Source organism: Misgurnus anguillicaudatus, chromosome 25 (genome assembly GCF_027580225.2).
Source record: "Misgurnus anguillicaudatus chromosome 25, ASM2758022v2, whole genome shotgun sequence".
NCBI classification, from domain to species: Eukaryota; Metazoa; Chordata; class Actinopteri; order Cypriniformes; family Cobitidae; genus Misgurnus; species Misgurnus anguillicaudatus.
Window position 1 is genome coordinate 19046448 of NC_073361.2, and position 22008 is coordinate 19068455.

General features: G+C 38.6%; 1 protein-coding gene across 3 annotated transcripts in view; it reads right to left on the minus strand.

Annotated features, from left to right (window-relative positions):
• The window catches only part of arfgef1 (ADP-ribosylation factor guanine nucleotide-exchange factor 1 (brefeldin A-inhibited)), a 73824-nt gene that overhangs the window by 22914 nt on the left and 28902 nt on the right, over positions 1-22008 (minus strand). For 2 of the 3 annotated variants that reach the window (XM_055182727.2, XM_055182726.2), the window contains exons 3-14: positions 21161-21317; positions 20933-21079; positions 17894-18073; positions 17725-17778; positions 13290-13557; positions 11877-11993; positions 11092-11282; positions 10112-10245; positions 8067-8301; positions 7774-7873; positions 7543-7682; positions 6163-6271 (exon numbers count right to left, since the gene is read on the minus strand). In XM_055182727.2, the coding sequence (XP_055038702.1) occupies positions 6163-6271; positions 7543-7682; positions 7774-7873; positions 8067-8301; positions 10112-10245; positions 11092-11282; positions 11877-11993; positions 13290-13557; positions 17725-17778; positions 17894-18073; positions 20933-21079; positions 21161-21317 (1832 nt within the window). The remainder of the gene's footprint in view (positions 1-6162; positions 6272-7542; positions 7683-7773; positions 7874-8066; positions 8302-10111; positions 10246-11091; positions 11283-11876; positions 11994-13289; positions 13558-17724; positions 17779-17893; positions 18074-20932; positions 21080-21160; positions 21318-22008) is intronic. The other variant, XM_055182728.2, reaches the window with a different exon arrangement.

Below are 22008 nucleotides of genomic sequence, written 5' to 3' on the forward strand. Positions count from 1 at the left end.
TGTAATGCTCAGTTAACGTAAATAAACTAGGCTTTATGACGTATGCAGTAGGCTGCCTATGCGACCTCTGGAGGCTGCAGCCTTTTGGATTGAGAAACGGCCTAAAGGGCTCTGATTCGACCGCTATTCATTTAACCGTAACTCCTGTAGCATTTGCGCTATCAAAAAAGTTTGTATTGTTTCTAAAAGAAGACAATTGCGCTTTTTGGAAATATATGGTTTATTTCTTGCTTTCCGTCTGCCAATCGTCAGATCACAACACCTGAAATATAGCTTATGGCAAGATCTGCGTGGATTACGACAAAGTGCGGAAGGTTCTTTTTACAGACCCACCATCATCCACTTTCTGCCTCCGCCACTGATTAAGTTAGTTCTTCAGCGTTTTAAATTACTATTTTGTTTTCTGCGGACAAAGCTTTTCGGGAATAAACGGAGGTAAGAAATTTAAGACTTGGGTAAATTAAATTTAAGACCTAGGATAAAAATCTGGGTGGTTTTAAGACTTTTTAAGGCCTTAAATTTAACATTCTGAATTTTAGACATTTTAAGACTTTTTAAGACCCCGCGGGAACCCTGCTGACGGCTTTCGGCCCCGCCCTGCTTCATGCTACTGAGAAAGTGGGGGGATAGAGTGTGGGTCGCATAATCTTAATTTTTTTTTATTAAGTTCGCTCATAAAAAAAGTTTGAAAACCACTGATCTATTTACATATATATCTACAATCCGAGGTGGTGCGAAAGAGTGGAGGCTGGGACTAATTTGCATATTCATATCTTTGGTCCGTGCTGTGCGATTGAGTAGAGGCAGGGACTAATTTGCATATTCATAGATCGGCGTATACTAAATAAGGCAAGGTGTAGAGTTACAATCAAGTTGTAAAAACAGGTAAAACTTCCCTGGGTTCAAACCCACAACCTTTGGCTCTGCTAACACAAAGCTCTGCCACTGAGCTACAGGAACACCAGGAACATAAAAAGATTTGCCTATTCACTAATTAGTGAATGCTTTAGTTTACTATACGAGGAGTGCGCAAAAAAGAATGCATCCGAATACTTTAGGCATCGATCAGATGTTTTGTACAATCGCATGCTTTGTGCGAAACTTTCTATGAAAAATTCAATATGACCTTCCAATATGCCAAGAAATGAATTTTAACTCTTTCCCCGCCAATGACGAGTTATCTCGTCAATTAAGAGAAAACGCTTCCCTGTCAATGACGAGTTTTTACGGCAATGCAATTATCCACTAGGTGGCGCTCTTATGCTGTGTTCACACCAACTGCGGTAGAGTCAAGCGCGAGTGATTTCAATGTTAAGTCAATGTGAAGATGCGTTGACGCGTGTCTGGAGGTCTCGCAGCGCGAATGATAGTGGTAGACGCGATTGAGCTTTGGCGGAAAAATGCGTCGCGTTAACAAATCAAGAGCTTGCTCTAGTAGTGACGTTATTACAGGAAGCAAGCAGAGTCGCAGAAGCCCCTCCCATGACGCAAATTTCCACGTGAATGTCTCGATGGCTAGAATTTCATGTGCGGCTTACACGCGTTAATGAAGCGAGTAAACTCAAAATGTTCAAGCGGCAAACTAGACGCGGTAGACGCGAATTTGCCGCCTCAAACGCGGCTGGTGTGAACCCACAGTTACCCAACTTATAAAATACTAAAGCATTCAAATTCAAAAAACAGTAAAAACTGTGTATGTTTTGATGATCGCTCTGAATTGGATCTCTAATAAAAGTCTTGTACAAAAATGCAATTTTATCAGCTTTTTGCTTAAAATTTTGTATTTTTGAAGAAACCTACCCTGACCTAACACTGAAAAGTGTTAAAAAAAGAAAAATGAAGATAGGATAAAGATAGGCATAAATCGCCTAGAATTCTCATGCGTATCTTATCACTAAACCCGGTTTCGTGATTAGTAGTAAATCCCATCACCTGCTTTCAAATGGAGTGGCATTTACTACACAGAACCATATTTCACGGATAAGCTAGGCAAAACCGCGTTCATAATCATGGACAAATCTCCTTCGATAATGTATGTAATTTGCAGAGCTTCTCTGTGAACTCTGTGTAGTAAATGCCGCTCCATCTAAAAGCAGGTGATGCCGATTTACAGGGAAAGAGTTAATCTGATTTTACACCACATATTGAAGCAGTTTTTGATAGGGGTTTGTCGTTCACGTTACATCACAAAAAAAAAAACGCTAAAATTATCACATGCACAAAAAAGGTCATTTTATCTCAATATTTTGGTGCTACTGAAATGCCATGTCAGAATAAGCAAAGAAAGACAAGATGAGCCCACTTTGTAAAAAACTACAAGCCCCAGCAGCCCAATAAGCAGAGCCAACATGATTCATTGGCGTACGGCATGGTGAAATGTGTGTTGGTGTATTGAGTCTTTCTCTGGCTCAGCTCCCCATATGACTTCCCAACGAAACACTTCTGTAATAAAGTCTTTGGCCTCGGCCGAGTCATATAACAAAAACAGCACAGTGTTGACTGGAGGACAAGCAGTGTGACCTGAATACACGGGGTAACGTCTCTCAAGTTGGTGCAAACAAAACAAGCATGCGGTTTGGGCATGTGGAAACCAGAGTACCAGTCAAAGCGGGTCTGATTTCACATTGGAAACACTGTAAAACATTTAGTGGCCTGCTGTCTCTGTAACTTGAGCTACCAGGTCACTCCCACATCTCGGAGACATAGTTTCTTCAGTCTGAAAGATCACACAAGCCAGTAGAGAAATACTGCATTTATCCAAAAGCAGTTGCATTCTTGTGAGTATATGTCTGTTACCTGGAATTCAAACCCAAAACTTTTGCTACGCAAGACAAATGTTTAGCCGAAGTTTCATATACAAAAGCTACTAGAGCAACATCACAAAAGCACTATTAGGGAATCAAAATCTACTTTATGCCATATAAACTAATGCAATCTATTCTAACATTACTACAGTATCAAGCTACTTTTACCTGCTCTTCCTTTGATGTGTGTTTATTAAGAGAAAAGAACAAAGAGTGAAAAAGCAGCATTACGGGAATACAGGAGAACCTAAAAGCCTCAGTTAGTGACCTAAAACAAACATAATGCACCTGGAGCGTAACCAAAATGGACACGCTACAGTCTAATGTGACCTAACGGACTCTTACTGGCCAATAAAACCAAGAGACCAGTATCTGCAGGCTATTTGATGTACAGTAGATGAAAGCTATTCCTAATGAATTGTACCACTGCAAACATAGTTTATTGTTATTAATAACTGACAAAAAAGTATGCATGACATCACATATTGATTAAATATGACATGCATGGTTATTATGGCTTATCATCTTAAAGGGCACCTATTTCATTGCTAAAAAACTACGCTATTTTGTGTATTTGGTATAATACAATGTGTTCAAGCTTCCCAATTTACCCAACATTATGGAAACAGTGATAATTATGGAAATTAACAATTCAAAAAGTAATACTTGTTAAACCATATACAAATATGCACATCTACAATATTTTGAGAATTTCAATATATCCCTGGTATCAGATTGATCGAACAATGAAATCCTGAGGTGAGCTTGCAGCAACAGAGGAAAGTTCCCATTGGACCATCAGAACTCTTTTCCTCCATAACATCAAAACCAAACCGAATTAGACCAAAATCCCTTCATCTCCGAAAAGGAAGGAAAGACTTTCCCAGCTCAGACTAGACACTCTGCTCTGTTTTACTCTGTCCCACAAGCCTGTACACCGCCTGCATGATCTCAGGGTATGCAGTTGAAGAATAAATGCTCAGTAACGCTACATTCACACAGTGTGTAGGCACGCTTCTCATGTACTTTTAATGGCTGATGTCATGGGTTGGCAATAGTGCCGTGTTCAAAATATCGATACAACGATACATCGTCATGGACGCCTGACGATGCGCGCATCGATACAGCACCTTCCGTATCGATTCAGATGCACTTTTAAAAGTAACGTGACAAATCGCTGTTGATCCGTGATCCATATGGAAAGGACGCATGCGTCCCGTGGAGTACGTAGAGTTAAAGGTAGCGGGGTATACTTTCACTTTGCGTCTCTGTCTCGCTGGTGCACGTGTCTGCATAGCGAGCCGCGTACTCGCGCTCTCTCTCGGGCGCGCGCACACGCCTATTTAAAATCAATGCAGTTCAGTATGAAAGCGCAGACATCTTAGCCTAAACTACTGCAAAGGGCTTTATTAGCCACTCTCTTATAAAACAGTACTAACCCATTTGAGAAGAAACACGACAACGATTTGCATGTGAAAAGTGTACGTCTAGAGAAGAGATACAGAGCTACTTCAAATAGCTGTCACATTAATAATCTGATTTCTACTAAATAGTATTAACTCTGACTGCATGTTTATAGATATATTCATAGATATAGAATAATTAAGTGAGAGACATATATAATGCTAACTCTGTAAGTACTAACTCTGGGATTGTAAGCATTTCTATGTTACCCCAAAAGCTAATAAATGAATGGCAAAAACACAACTGTTACAACACTGCTTATTCAATGTACAATAAACAGATAATAATAATAAAAAAATAATAATAATGTTATTCTGAACAAATTCTGAACAAAAAATGTAATTCAAAATAGTCTTGTATCGTGATGCGCATCGTATCGGGACCCTTGTATCGGGATACGTATCGTATCGGGAATCGTTGGCGATACACAGCCCGAGTTGGCAAACTGAATTGGGGATCCATCAACGTTGCGTCACTGCCGTTGCTCGTGGCAGAAGTTGAACATTTCTCAACTTGTCAAGCGCCAACGCGTACGTCAGCTTATCAGATCGCCTTATGCAAATAACCTAGTGCGAGCCAACCAATTACGGTTATGCAAGACCGGAGCATCCCTGCTGAAAAAAACAATAAAACCACAATTTTTTGAAAATTCACTAAGAATTCTATTGGTTTTATTGGGAATTTTATTGGTTCTAATGGAATATGGCCCAAAACACACTACAGTGTATTGTTTTGTTGGTCTCTAATGGTATGTATTGGTTCTACAGGTTCTATGTATTGGTTCTAATGGAATATGGCCCAAAACACACTACAGTGTATTGTTTTGTTGGTCTCTAATGGTATGTATTGGTTCTACAGGTTCTATGTATTGGTTCTAATGGAATATGACCCAAAACACACTACAGTGTAGTGGTTTTAATGGTAAAAGCTTATGGTTCCTATTTGTATTTTAATAGAAACCATTAGACTTTTCTATAAACGTTTTATTGTTTTTTCAGCAGGGATGTGTTGCGGCCACTGTGATTGGCTGTTGGCCACGCTTCAGACAAGCCTTCCGTCAGGCGTTAACGCTTATGTCCTGTGTGAATGTACCGTAACTGTGCGTTCACACCAACCGCGGAAGAGGCGGCAAAAACGCGCAATTCGCGCGTAGTTGGACGCTTGAACATTTGGGTTCACTCGCTTCATTCTCGCGTGAAAGCCGCGGGTGAAATTCTAGTCATTCCAGAAATTCACGCGGAAATCCGCGTCATGGGAGGGGCTTCTGCGACTCCGCGGAGACTACACCACTCCGCTCGCTTTCTGTAATCACGTCACTACTACAGCAAGCTCCTGATTGGTTAACGCGGCGCGGAATTCGCCAAAGTTCAAATTTTTGAACTCGCGCGTTTCCCGCGGCAACGCTCAATTCGTGCGGAACACGCGCAACGCCCCGCGCGTTCCGCGCCATCCGCGCCGCGGCTACCGCATGTACCGCGCCGCAGGATGCCTAATTGCGTGTTTGCATTGACTTAACATGTAAATCATCCGCGCTTGCCGCCTCTTCCGCGGTTGGTGTGAACGCACAGTAAGAGCTGTTTGATTAAGATGAAAGACCTGTGCAGCCATCATGGCGAATAGCATTTCCTGCTTCTCTCTGAAGCAGTGGATTCTTAGCGTGTTGTCCTCAAAAGCTACTGTTTATCACGTTGGTTCTGTATATGCTAGAAGCTACTATTAAGCGAAGTAAATGTACTTTTTTAGGAAGCAGTCAAAGCCGTAAGCTGAAATATGTCAGGGAGCTGCTCGGATTCAAAGCCTTAGGATGCAGAGGCTAAACAAGGTTACGTAGATATTACATAGAAATGTACTGGGTGGGCAATTGATATGGACGTTTTTTAGCAATTTGTCTTACCGAGACTCGTCTGAGAAATGGGGTTGACATATTGGTCTTTGCTCCACTCCACCATACACTTGAGAATGGACACCAGACACTCCAGACCTTTTTTTCTTAGGGTCAGCTCCTGAGAGAAAAAAATGAGTTTTAAAGATCAAAGAAGTTTGAAAGGAATTTTTGTCATCATTTTTCAAGCTTTTATGACAATGGACACGTTTCATTTTAAATGTACATTTTATGTTCATGCCGCTTTATCAGTAAAATAAACAACACTGATCCAGAAGCACTTCCTGTTTCAGTTTTTTAACACTAAACAAAATATTACTATTAATATTAATTAATATTAGAACAAAATACAACTAACAGAAAATTTAGAACTGAACCAAAATGTAAAATTGTCTTTCTTTGTTCAGATGAAATAATGTTTTTTGAGGAAAACATTCCAGGATTTTTATGGACTTTTTTAATGGACTTTAATGGACCCCAAACACTTAACAGTTTTAATGCCGTTTAAAATTGCAGTTTTAAAGGACTCTAAATGATCCCAAACGAGGCATAAGGGTCTTATCTAGCAAAACGATTGTCATTTTCGGCAAGAAAAATACAAAATGTGCACTTTTAAACCACAACTTCTTGTCTTCCTCCGGTCCTGTGACGCGCCAGCGCGACCTCACGTAATACAACATCACGTCAAGAGGTCACAGATGACGTATACGAAACTACGCCCCAGTGTTTACAAGTGTGGAGAAAGAGGACCGTTGCGACGTTGTTGTATGTCGAATGATACTAATTAATGTCTTTGTGTCAGTTTATTGTTTAAAATGGTCCACAGATGTGCGTTTCATATATGTAACACGTGACCTTTCACGGCACTACGCAATTACGTGAGGTTGCGCTGGTGCGTCACAGAACCGGAGATAGACGAGAAGTTGTAGTTTTAAAGTGCATATTTTTATTTTTCTTGCCAAAAATGACAGTCGTTTATCTAGATAAGACCCTTATGCCTCGTTTGAGATCATTTAGAGTCCTTTAAAACTGCAATTTTAAGCTGCATTAAAACTGTTAAGTGTTGGGGTCCATTAAAGTCCATTAAAATGAGAAAAATCCTGAAATGTTTTTCTCAAAAAACATAATTTCTTCTCAACTGAACAAAGAAAGACATCAACAGTTTGGATGGCATGGTGGTGAGTAAATTATCTGGATTTTTTTTTAAGAAAATGGACTAATCTTTAAAGAAAACAACAGGAAGTGATTTTGGACCAGTGTTGTTTACATCTTGCAAAATTGTCTATATTGTGATCAGGTCTCAAGGTCCCGAAAGGACAAACGGTTTACAGGTTTACAGGCATGTCCAAGAGGTAAATAAAAATTTTACCTAAACTTTAAAAATGTATTTACCTGAAGTGGGGTTGTACCCAATTCATGGCCTCCTCGCCCTTGTGCAATCTTTGAAAGGTCATTCACCAGCCTCTCGAAAATATTAGCAGCATTCAGGTCACAATCGTAGTTCACATAGATATCTACCACACTCTGTGCATCTGTAAAAGAGCAAAAATCATAAAAATTATTCATAGAAAAACTCGTACTGTAAACTCTGACCACTGTTTTTAAGATCAAGCACATTCGTACCAGCACATATTCTAGTGAGGGTTTGAATGACCATCCACTTGTGGTCATATGAGCTTGTGGACGTCTCTAGAATATACAGGAAAATCTCTTTGAAAAAAACCTGAGGAGAAAAGCACAACCAAGTCAGTACAGGCAAAATAACAAAGTCACGACAAGCGATTTGATGGAAATGAGAAATATTACAAAACACACACACACACACAACAATTACAAGGCTTCTTCATAAACCACAGCTCATATAAATCCACACTGTCAGCTATGGGACAAAATATGACTCATGAGGAACTCAGCACCTCGATTTGCATCTTGAGATGTGTCTTGAAGTTAGAAAGGAGGGTGAGGAAGATGGACAGAGAGAGCTCGAACACTTCAGGGACGGAGGAAACACCGTTTTTGGACAGAGCCACGCACAGGTACTGTTTAATGGCATTGATGAACATCTCATTGGTCTTGAAGATGGGCCCGGCATTTTGCAGGATGGACAGAAGGAGCTGCAAAGACAGGACCTTAGACCGTAGCTCATGGGATCTGCAGAGAAGTGAGAAGATAAGAGTGAAAAGCGTTTCTACCTTGTCTGTGTATAAAAATACTTTTGACAAGGCCACTTTACTAAACATAACAGAGAAAAGAGAATAAAACGTAAATTATTATTTAAGCCTTGGATAAACACTACATTTTTATAATGGCTTTTTAATAAACCTTTATCCTTGAACTGCACAAGATAAAATTTTAAAATATGATGGAAGCTTTTACAATTTTTTGCCAGGGCTTCTGCTTTATTAGTTTATAAGTAAGCAGCAGACCTTTGACAGTGAATTATATGGCTTTAAAAAGCTAAATGGACAAAATATGTTAAGATTTACCTTAATAGCCAGATTCAACCACTATACAATTAATGTTTTTGTTTTTATTATTATCCAAATCAGGTATTTAGATTCCCTATGAGCACAGCTTTCCTATGATATAACACATGAAAAAAACTTAAAATTAATTTAATTAATTAATTAATTAATCACTGCAAATGAACCGCAACAAACAAGCCTAGACAAGGTATAATACCAGGGTTCCCACACCTTAGTTAACTTCAAATTCAAGGATCTTTCAAGGACTTTCCAGGTCCAATAACCTCAAATTCAAGGACTTAATGGGGGACACATTTCAAGTGAGAGCAAGGTAACATCGCGTTACCTTTTAAGATACATTGTTGCAGTTCCCTTTTCGAGGGAACTCGCGCTGCGTCACTGCGGTGACACTTTGTGGATGCCTCCAGGGGTAAATGCATCTGAATGTGTATATCAAATTCAACCAATGGTGAGGCTTAACAACAAAGACAGGGTGACCCGGGAGCCAGGAAGTATATCACTATCTGAAATATTGCCAAAGACGGCGTTACAGGGACACAGGAAGTATGGCAAGGGAGACGCAGCATCTTGTTCCCTTCTCGGGGGAACAAAAGTTACATACGTAACCAGAGACGTTTTCATTTGTCAAACACAACTATGCAAAAAAGCATTTTGGTATGAATCAATATTCGCATGCTTAAACAGAATTTTTATGATATTATCCTACACTACAAAGAGAATAATATGGATTTTTTTTCCAGAAAACTTCTTGCATAAAATAGATTCAAGCACTTTCAATGACCTGTATCTATGTATGTATATTTATTAAAAACTTCCCAGGGCCTTGGATTTTTCCCCCAGATTCACAAACTTTCAATGATTTCAAGGACCCGTGGGAACCCTGTAATACAATGTGGAGTTTGCTCATTTACATGTAGGGATTTGGCAGAAACCTTTCCCCAAAAACGCTTACAGTGCATTCATGGCAGACAATTTATCAGTTTGTGTGGCCTCTGGGATCGAATCCACGACATTGGCATTGCAAACACAATGCTTCACCACTTGAGTTATAAGAACTCAAGTACAAATGGTTATTTGAATTCCTAATCCTAAAAATGCTTAGCAAGCACCCGCAATCCACAAAGTCCAGGATCTGCCCTGAAAAGACCTCAGAGTAATCGATGACACTGACACGAGCTTTCTGCCTTTATGCCTCTGAAGACAACACAGTGAATGGCTCTTTTCTTACACAATTGACATCTTTTTTGCCCTCTGACACTCCCATTCGCCTGTTAAAGGACAATGGATGAAAGCACCATTGGGACATGATCCAATCTCCTCACACTTACTCCAACATCTACAACCACAGATCTCAGCTTATGGTATCAAAAAATGAGCAGTAACTCAATGAGATCTTGACATTAGGAGCTTAACGTAAGGAATAAAAGAAAATCGTGATAAACTATTTAATTTGACTTTTCGTGAAGATGTCTTACTTTGGATCAGGTGGGCCGTCTGAAAGGGGCTTCATTGAGAGCTTGCAAAGTGAGCGAAACACCAGGAAGGCATCTTTCTGGAGGATATGGGAAAACTTTGCACCCGGCGCTGGCCCTGTGGTGGCTACAGATTCCTGTGGGGAAAATCTTCATGTTATTCTCTTTTGACAATCAAATTTAATTATGGGTGAAATGTATGTGTGATAGCGCATAATTTGCAGCAACCATAAAAAAGCAAAAGTCAATAAAAATGTTTTATTAAGCATGCAGTATAGAGTGGCCGAAAACTTTGCTTTATTAAATGTGTACTGGTAGTTACTTTATATTTAACTATTGTTAAAGTTTTGTTGTTGTTTTGTTAAGTCATTTTAAAAATTTTAGGGGCCAGTGTGTCAACAGATTAAAATACCTGACAGACAATATGAGATTATTAAAAAGGTAATGGTTTTCTACAAACTGTAAAACTTTGTATGTGACCCTGGACAATAAAACCATGCATTTTTTAAGTGAAGATTTATACATAATCTGAAAGCTAAATAAATAAGCTTTTCATTTATGTAAGATAGGACAATATTTGTCCGACAACAATTTAAAAATCTGGAATATGAGGGTGCAAAAAAATTTAATATTAAGAAAATCCCCTTTAAAGTTGTCCAAATAAACACACATTACAAATGAATATTACTAATTAAATTTTTATTTATACATTTTTTTTATATATTTATGATAGGACACTTAACAAAATAATGTATCTTTATTTAATATCCTAATGATTTTTGGCATTTTAACCTATAAAATATATTTTGCGACTTATGACTGGTTTTGTGGTCCAGGGTCACAAATGTCATCCGGTCGAAAATATACAAATACAATTTTATAAGCTACAATGCATGAAAGCCTTGTTGCTATTTTAAACTTAAATAACGGTTTAAACAGAATCAAGATTTTAGAAGCATATCAATCCCAGTCAAAACTGTTACCTGAGTGTCATTGGAGGAGACAGACATTCTGTCATCGGGCAGGGACGGAGTGAAGCTCGCAGAGATTGGCGTTCCAGGGATGCCGTTGGCGTGAACATTTTCGCTATCACTGCCCAAACCTCCCTCCTCTTCCAGAGAGTTTGGAACGCCCTCAGCTGGCTCAGCATCACCCTCCCTGCTTACCTTTACATCTGAATGCACACAAACAGGATTCAGGCATGTTTTTTTCAGTACCAAAACCCAAAAAACCATTAGCCTAGCTACCTAATAACATAAAAAGTTGCTTCTTTTGTGTCCAAATCATGGCAGTTGTTTTGTGTGGAAGCACATGGCAATTGTTTGTGTTTTGTGTGCCATGTGCTCTCCTGTCTTGTGTCTTGACGCTGTCCCATTGTTTCCTTTCATTCAATTATTAGTACATGCCCTCACCTGCCTGTCCTCGTTACTTAGTTTATTTCCTCTCCTTTTTAATGCCCTTGTGTTTGCTGTCTTGTGCTGAATTGTTGTGCATCTTTTGATGGCCTTGTGTGTTCTTGTCTTGCCCCCTCAAGGGTATTTTTTGTTGTTTAACAAAGTATTTTGTTTAAAGCTGTATACGATTGGGTTCTGTCCTCCCCACACATTAAAACACAACTACCAAAATGGACCAAAATGTCAAATCTACAGTATTTACTATTTACTCTCCCTTATGTAATTCCAAGCCTACTTGTGTTCCAGTACATAAGATGACAGCATACAGGTTTGAACAACATGAGCAAATTATGCTTTTCAAAAGAAGAACAAACCTCCAGCAACCGTGTTTACGACTTCCTGCAGAATGCTCTGTACGATCTCATGGGCCTTCTGTTCATACCTCTGACTTTCATCTTCTTCACTGACTTCTGTAGCATGCTCAGTTGCACCTACAATAACAGAAAACATTTACGTTTTATGTTTAGTCACTCATTCATTCAGGTCTATTGTTGTCACAATTAATTCTCCTTTATCAGTTTCCAGATTTAACTTAAATAATTGTTTGAAGGAAAACACCACAGTTTTTCAATATTTTACTATGTTCTTTCCTCAACTTAGACAAATTAATATCTACTTCTTTTTTCAATGCGTGCACTTAATCTTTGTACAGCGCGTCGTGAATGTGTTAGCATTTAGCCTAGCCCCATTCAATCCTTAGGATCCAAACAGAGATGAATTTAGAAGCCACCAAGCACTTCCATGTTTTCCCTATTTAAAGACTGTTACATGAGTAGTTACACGAGTAAGTATGGTGGCACAAAATAATATGTGGCGATTTTTTAAGCGGATAAAAAATGAAAACTATATTGTATGACAGAAGAGCACTTAGTTTGCAGCACTTCGACCTCACTGCGCAGTGACATCATCACTCCTGACTACTCCCCCTCTCCCTTAAACTTTCGCCAATATTACTGCACCCGAGGTCGAAGTGCTACAAACTAAGTGCTCTTCCACCATACAATATAGTTCTAATTTTTTATCTGCTGAAAAAATCGCCACATTTATTTTGTGCCATCATACTTACTCGTGTAACTTCTCATGTAACAGTCTTTAAATAGGGAAAACATGGAAGTGTTTGGTGACTTCTAGGTTTATCCCTGTTTGTATCCTAAGGAATGAATGGGGATAGGCTAAATGCTAACACATTCACGACGCATTGAAAAAAGATAGGTATGTATTAATTTGTCTAAGTTGAAGTATGAACATAGTACAATATTGAAAAACGGTGGTGTTTTCCTTTTAAAGATGTGACTCCATTTGCTGCTACTTAATGATATGTTAATGGAAAGCAGTACTATTAAACTTGCATAAGACTGAGAAATACTGACACAAAGTGTCGTATCATTAGGGGATGTCATTTACATGATAACATGATTTACTTATAACGGCTATAAATCATTTACACATTTATGCATTAGCCAGACACTTTTAAACAAAGTGACATACGTTGAATTCCTTATATACATTTTATCAGCTTGTCACACACATGACCTTTACGTTGCAAGTTCTACTAATAGTTAAGCTTCAAGTATATTATATTTTGATTTTGAATCACAGATGTGTGTTTCTGTATCTAGCAATGCTGCCAAGTAACTAATCATAAATAACTTGTTCTGGTTGATTCTGATTGGTCAATGGCATTATTCTGTGCTTAAATATTTCCCTAACATGAATGTGCTTTTTACTTTGCGCAGCAGCTGTAGCCTGGTCCGCCTCGGTCTGCTCGTTCTCTGCCTGACAGAATTCACTGCCGTTTTCTGGTTCAGGGCTTTCATAAGGAGGGGAACCCTGCTCAGCCTTGCCTCCCTGGTGACCCGGTCCACCGTTGGCCTCAGCGGGCAGGCCTTTGTCCGGGGTGTCGGCATGTCGCTGTCCAGGAGATTCTGGCTCTTGCTGGCTGTTGGGAGAATGCTGCCTGTGTCTCTCTCTCTCCACCTGCTTGGCTTCCTGGAGCTGAAACACACACAATTCAAAGTGACTTTAATCATGTATCAGGGCATTTACAAGCTTTTAGACACGTTCTCCTGGGCATCTGGGAGCCTAAAGTCAAGTTGATGAACATCACCTTCTTTAAGTAGGAGGCAAATAAATGCATTTAGGAAAACACGTTTCTCTTTAAAAACAAAACGTAACACAAGACCAGTATCTTTCAGCATCTTGTTGTATGTGTAGACAATGTATGTTCATAGAGACAGATGGTGGTTTGATAACATGCACCTGGAATATGGGCAATATGCGCCAAAGTGAATCATGCTTGCTAATATAATAAAACAATGGCTTAAGGCAGGATAGGATATGGGGCTAAGCACTAATAGTGGGTAGTGTTGTATCAACATGGAAAAATATATAGTATTATGACTAAAATCATCTTACTGCTATAGTATACATCACATAGTATATAAATAGCTCAAAGCTGTTGCGTAAATCTCCCGGGATTAAATATTAGGTGGACCACCTCTTCCTCAAGCCAGGGAAATCCCACCCCCTCAATCCCTAATGTTTCAAGGCAGGCTTAGCAAAGGGTCAATTGCTAATCTACTATGATAATATTTTATGACTTAAGTTGTACGTAATTGTTGGCAGATATCTTCAAACCAGCTCTCTTTGCCCATAGCAAGCACCCGATTATATTCATTACATTATTACACTATTACTATTAAGTGTACTGCATTCATAAATCAGTAAGCACCTTTAATGCAAAATACATATTAATAGAGGACGAGAAGACTAATATGTCTTGTCTCCACAGTTTAGATGTTCATCATCAGAGCCCTACCCTGACTGCTCAGGTTAAAGTCTCATTTTTTAATATTTATAGCTGATTAGTTGTGCATAATGGGTTTTGCTGTGTCATAACGTGTCACACTATATCCAGACTACTAACCGTGTGACAGTGCATTATGCTTGGTCCAAAACTGTGAGTGCCATTTCTGAAGAGGAATATTTTGATCAGTGTCACTACTACGAAATATCTCAACTTCACTTGGCTGTCTTCATCCACAAGCAGCTTTTTAAGCCACACGCATGCACACAGATTTCTGATTACACCAGGTATTAACATTAGTCTCGGGTCATGTCAACACTAGCCACAGGAGACTGCCTTCTCTCCGCCCATTTATCTAATCTAAGGTACTGAACACAATGTTTTACGTCTTTTCTGACTTCTGGCGTGAACACACGGTGAACAGCGCTATTTTTAGCCTTTCATCGATAAAACTAAACCGGCTGATCTCCGCGTAGTTTCATTTTGCAAGCGTGTGACAGTTGCGCGATCTTATTTCATCTATTGCAGTGAAATATCTGAGAAACCTCTTACATGTACAAAACACTGTGCAGCATGTTTACTTACAACACAAGCAGCGAACTTTCACATATTAGTAGTTCGCGTCCATATAAACTCGTCATTACTCCCTCTTGCGTTTAAATGACAGCAGAGAGACTCGCCCACCGTCTCACAGACCACCCCCTCAAAGTAATCAGGACAGAAGCGGTCAAAAGTGGACAAAAGAGACGGATTTAAATACCAGGTGTAAACGTGATGTGTCTCTCTCGTCCACTTGTTATCCGATCGCCGAAAGCACATCTTAAAGTCACACAAGGCAAGTCTGAGCATTATTTCTCTACTAGCTCCCCCTAGTGTCTGGGAGTTAATGCTTTCTATATCTGAGACTTTAGGAGACTGAAGGACACCGGGTCGGATACAGTGAACTTGCAAGTGGGGTATTCTTCCTACAGACGGTAGGGGCGGGCGAGAGAGTCTTCATTCGTCATGTAATGAGTCATTTAACCATATACCGACTTACGAAGATGATTTATTAACATAAAAATGCTGCCTTGTGTCGCTTTAATACCAAGTGTAAACAGCCCCTTAGACTAGGCCTTTAAACACTTGAGACTTGTCTTAGACTAGGGCTTAAACACTTGTCCATGTTATAGTTGCGCGTATAATCTACGCCGTAGCTTGAGCCTAGGTTTTCCATAGCCTTAGCATAGCCTGACGTGCACCTCGCCAAATTTTCAACAGTACGTTAGTCCACGTGGACAGCAAGCGCTGTGATTGGTCCCCCGTCAGGTAAAAAAAACTGCATTATAGGTATTTCCACTTGGGATGGTGAGAACAAAGATGGGCTAAGTTAAGGAGTGATTTAACTCAAACTGCAACATAAGTCGTTGTTTATTTACTTCCACCACTGCTGGTCTTCTCAAACATACACAACAAGCTGCTGTTTCTTCTTCGTTTGTGGGCTTTTTCATTGACGGTCGCGCTGCTACTGTGGTTACATGCGTAGATACTGCCTAACAGGGATTTCCTTAGCACAAACATTGCAGAACTATCTGCAGATCAGTGAATGTAGTCAAGTCACTAAACGTGTTTGATTTCATGCAGAGCTGCGCAGACAGACAGGAGTATGACAAAATCATAGCGAGTGTAAATCAAGAGCACACTGCTCTGTATGCTTACATATCCATCTTTTTCTCGAACGCGGAAGTAAGTGATGTGACGTATTTCCCTTCTTTGTTCGAGACTTCCGGTTTAATAGCCAGCCGGTAGAAAACAATGTAGTGGGAGCACGCATAAAACATGATTTAAACAGTTAATATTTACTACACCTGCCATGTATGAACCAGTGTGAGGATGAAATTAAGAAGTGGCTTGATATATGAAGATATATTCAATCGTTGGGAAAGTCAATCGAGTGATTAATCAAGGACTAGGCCTTAGTTATATTAGGACATTTAAGTAGTTTTTACATGGAATTTACCAAGACTTCGTGTTTTTAACCTTTTTCAGTGCCTGGTTTAAAATGTTACATCTGTCCCTCTGGTGTGAGTTTTTTTTAAACGGCAATTTTTAATGGACTTGTTTATGGCGATACGTTGAGCTTCACGCGGTCCGACACAGTCAGCGGTATCTTTCTCATTTAACACATTGTAAGTTATTTGAACAAACCATAATAAACATATTAAACTACTACATGTATTGAGTATTGTTTCTTTTTATGAAAATATTATTACATCGCTTAATTCTTACGTCTAACGTCAGGTGGAGACATGAGCTTAAGAAATTATTGCTTACTTTTTAAAGTATTGCTTTTTCATTTAAAACATAACAAAATTACGTGCAAACACATTACTATTATAAACGTTAACTAAGCAGATTATGTCGTATATATTCTGTACTGTAATCGCATTTTTGTAATAATAGATAGTAGTTGAATAAATAAATTAGCTAAATCTGCATATTTTTATCAGCATAATATTAGTTGTTTTTTAACAATTTGTGTATTTATTGTTTACTGGCAATGTTTATGAAAGGTTTTACTGGATGGATTTGTAAATACAGATCATGAGTGCAAGTGCGCCACATTCAGTTCTTGTGCATGGATTATGGTTAAAACAAATGTTTTGTAGAGATTTACTGCATTTGTATTAGCTATCACGGCAACCCCTAACTGCACAAATTATGTCGGTCTTCCTGGATTTCATACAGCCAGTCAAAATGGCACACTTGTGTCCTTCGCAATAGACTACCATTAGCTTTAGTGGCTCACCGAAAGTCATAAACAGGAAAGCTCAAAGATGGCGCCGCCCACATTTACGTCAAGAAACATGTGTATAACTCTTGCTGAATTTTGCTGTTATACGCCTGTCGATCAGCACGGCAGCGTATGACGTTCAACACATGTTAGCTTAACAGCAAGTTTTGCGAGTTTAGCGTCATCTGATCAATTCTTCCGATCAGCCGTTCTAGAGACCGCTAATCAAACGCTTATCGGCCGATAATGATCAGCACCCAATGAACGTTCACCCATGACGGATGTTAAAACCAGCTGTAAACAGGGCCACACAACCAAAGAGGAAAACCATTTCAATCACACTCCTACAAAACAAATAAACATGGTTAAGACAGATGAAAAGAACAAAGTATCCATGGATGGGACGACAGCAGGCAATAACGCAGCGAAGCCAAGACAAGCAGATCAGAGCGAGACATCTGAGAGACATCAGAAAGAGAGAGAGAGGGATACTAAGAGCTAGAGTGATGGATGGTGGTGATTTACACAAACCAGAGAAACTATAAGATCAAGCAAACTTCAAGGCAGTCCTCTCACTCTTTACCTGACGATCACGCTTTCTGGATGCCAAAGACCAACTGATCTTGTGATTTGTAAGCTATATTTTGAGGAGGTGGGGAGGAGGAGAGGCATCAACCAAAGAGAAAGAAGAGATGTTAGATCAAGACGTTATTTCCCCGTATTACCAGACGAGAGGCGTCAATTGCACTCACTGCTTGGTTTTCCATGCGGGCGAAAATCACATTCAGCATCTGGGTGAGGGTGGCTTTGGCCGTGGTCTGGTTGATGAGGTTTTTACTGGCCAGATAGATGTTGTAGCACGTTCTCACAGCTTGTAGCACGGTGCCTTCATGGATCTCAATTTGCTGGGAGGTCACGGCTGTAAGCAAGGCCTGCCAAGACCAGACAAGGACAAAATAAACACATGTATCAGCACATTAACTGTAGCAATCATTTTCAGGAGTGTAGCCAAACAATGGGGAGCGTTATTATTTACTACTTGATCTGTTGGGAGTCTTTACAAAGTTTAGAGATTAAGGTCAGCATGCCGGTGTATGAAAAAGCTTTCAGGAGCCATAGCTCATTCCACATTCCAAAATGAGATTTGTAAAACAATAGCTTAGTCAAATGTTGGCATGGAAATGTGAGCACTACAGGTTAGGGCAGTTTCACATGTAAAATAATCATTATTATTTGCTTTCTATATTGGCGGCTTCCACTGTTTGCTTTTTAGTTTATATTCCTTTAGATATTTTCATCAGTTTTTCTGTATAAGTTCAATAACATGGTGAGTAAAATCATAATGTATATTACTGTACGAGAAAAGCTTTGAAGTTTGGGTTACAGTAGGGCAATTCGAAGCAAATGTAAACCTTATCATGAAAAGTAAAGTTTTTAACCATACTGATATCTTAGATGTCAACATTTGGTGGTTTAAATACCAATGCAAAGTTTCTGTTTTAAAAGGATTTCTTTCATAGTCAAGTAAGTGTAAATTTCAGAATTGTCACGTCCATAACACAGAATTGTAAAATCCATATGGTTGTTTTTCCTAAAAAATGTGCATACAAAAATGTAAATAAAATAAATATTAAATTTTCTTTGAAGAGCTGTCCCTTCTCCATTTATTGGGTATTACTGCTTCTGGTTTGTGCCTTTTAACCCTTGTGCATTGTTCTAATGTACTACCCTTTCGTGTTGGCCACTAAATTAAACTGCTGTAAAAATGTATCAGATGAATATTTTTTTTTAAATTTTTTGCATAAATCTGTTGATCAACCTCAGTACTGATCAAAACTACCAAATGTTTACAAAAATGTCATGATTTTAACTCTTTAATTGCCAAGTTCATAAGTGATTCACTGATTTGAGGGAAAAACACCAAATGACTTGCAATCAAAAAATGTGGTTATAATGGAGGTCAATGGGGCAAAAATGGCCACAAACCATAAATGAGGGAGAAAAAATGAAATCTGATACTGCACAAAAACTAAAAATGCATTGAAGCCAATGTTTTTACTAATCTTTTACATGCCCAGGACTGTGAAAAGGGTAAAAGAAATGTATCAGATGAATATTTTTTCAATTTTGTAGCAAATTCTCCAAAAGTGCTATTCCGCCATACAATATAGTTCCTCTTTTAAATCCGCTTAGAAAAGCGCTACGTTTTATTTTGTGCCACCATACTTGCTCGTATAACTACATGTCTTAAATAGCGAAAACGTTGATGTGTTTGTTCACTTCTAACTTTATCTCTGTTTGGTACCATTGAATGAATGGGGCTAAGCTAAATGCTATCGAAGTGTCGCCACGCGCCACAGCGCTTACGTGCACGCACTAAGATGATAGAGGTATATATCAAATCTTCTTAGTTAAGGTAATAACACAGTTTAATATGGAAAATGGATAGACCATTCCTTTAAGGCTACTGTATAAACATGACGGCAACTTCCACTTAAGGGGACCCGCGGTATATGTAGATAAAAATGGCTCATTCTCTCAGGTAATAAAAACAATACAGTTCATTATGTAAGGTCTTTATACACCACTGATAATATAGTTATATTATATTATAATGCATTTCTGTCAAGAGATCCTTCTAAAAGTTACACAATGTACCTTTAAGACATTCTAGGCCTACATTTTAATTTGCCTTATAATAGAAGAGAAATACCCAATACTCACAATATATTTGCAATATATTTGGTTTTACTGACAGTGTAAAACTAAACATGGTTTTATATGGCCATTAAGTTTCAGACTGGTTTTATGATCTTGTGTTGAAAAAACTATTATGGTAAACATTTTAATAGCATCTCCGCTTTAAAACAAAATGTTTGTTTATATAAATACATTTAAAAGATTTTAACAAAAAATTTCTTTTAATCATTAATTTTCATCATAATTAATTAGCAAAAATATGACTGACCTGATAACTGCTGTCTTCATAACTACTCTATTTTCCCTTCCTGTATTAACCATGGGTTTGGCTACAATATCAGAAAGTCTACAGCATGTTTTGTTTTGACTGAAAAATAAGCATCTTTTTAATATTTAGACATTGTATTTTGTTTAATTGCATTTAAATAAATGTTATTTTTAAAATTAACTACTAGCCGAATGCATATTTTTGATCCCTAATTTATAAATATTTTTGCAAACAACAAGGGAGAAATATATATATAATTTATTTGTATAAAATATAATATATTTGTTAAATCTATAAGGGATGTTGTTTTACAACATTGTTCTCTGACCACCTTTAAAAAGAGACATTTCACACGTCTTTAAGATGTCAAATAAATATTTGGTGTCCCCAGAGTACATATGTGAAGTTTTAGCTCAAAATATTATATAGATAATTTATTTTAGCAAGTTAAAATTTTCACTTTGTAGGTGTGTGCAAAAATGTGTTGTTTTGGGTGTGTCATTTAACATGCAAATGATCTGATCTCTGTACTAAATGGCAGTGGCGTGGATGGATAGTGCAGATTAAGGGGCGGTATTAACCCCTTCTGACATCACAAGGGAGGGTGCAAATTTCCTATTTTTTCCACATGCTTTAACAAAATAAGTTACTGGGTTGATCTTTTTCACATTTTTTAGGTTGATAAAAGCACTGGGGACCCAATTATACCACTTAAACATGAAAAAAGTCAGATTTTCATGATATGTCCCCTTTAAACAAACAATACTGGATCACATTCGAAGCTTATGTGCTCACAAAACATCCCATTAAACCTAAGGCTGACCTTTATAATTTGCAATTGGACGCCCTCATCCGTCTGTGGTCCCTGGAAACAGCCGCATATCGTCTCGATGATCCTGTCGATGAGCTTCTTTCCTGGGATAGTGTTGTCTGGCGCGCTGCCTGTCAGGTGACCATATGCTATGAGTTTCTGCAAAAGCATAAAAGTGGCAGGTCAGATCTCACAAATCTCACGAGAAGCATACTGACAACAGCACTGTGATACACTGACCTGTAAACAGTCTAAAGAGGTGATGACGATGCGAGGACATTTGGACTGACATGCTAACTCGAACGGTAGAAAGTACTTGTCTGCTTCGACGAAGCTGGTCTTGGATTTGATTGGTGGTAAAGTACTGGAGCTCGACTTGTTATCCCCAGCTGGTGGGCTGCAAAACAATATGCATCATCAATGTGAATTGTGTTTTTGTATAAATGAGATCAAGATATAATCTACAGGGCTAAAGAAATCCAGGATGACCTTGTATCACTGTAAGAAGACATACGAAATGATTTGTGGAAGTTGTAAAAGAAAAAAATCATTTTCCAGGAAAAGTGTTTATGAATTTAAAGCTGTCAAAATCATATAAGTAATATTGATGCAATAAGCCCCAAGGCAATATAAATATTGTGGAAGCACTGAATTCATATCCAAGCATTACATTAGAGATTTGTTATTTCCAGCTATTGGAAATCTTTCCAGTACAGGTGAAAAATCTGAACTTCTAGCAGGAAAATACTTGTTGTGCACCACTAAATGCAGGACCCATATACTTTTACATCTGAGTAATGGAGGAAGCCCTCAAGCCTTTTTTAAAGAGCCTCGCTGCAGTGGATGTGACCTAGACTGCAATTTCTCACTTTATATCAAGCCAGTACATCAGAGGAAAAGACCGGCATCAACAGAGCTGGAGATGAGCCAGGTCAGGCTGTCTGCTGGGACTGCTGTGACTGAGCTAGAAGCTTTACGATTTTTTTCAGTGAGTCGAGCTGATGAGAGCAGTGGGACACATGAGTTGGGGGGGAGTGATGGTGGAGAGTGTGATGAAGAGTAAAACAGTGCACTGGAGGGACAGACTA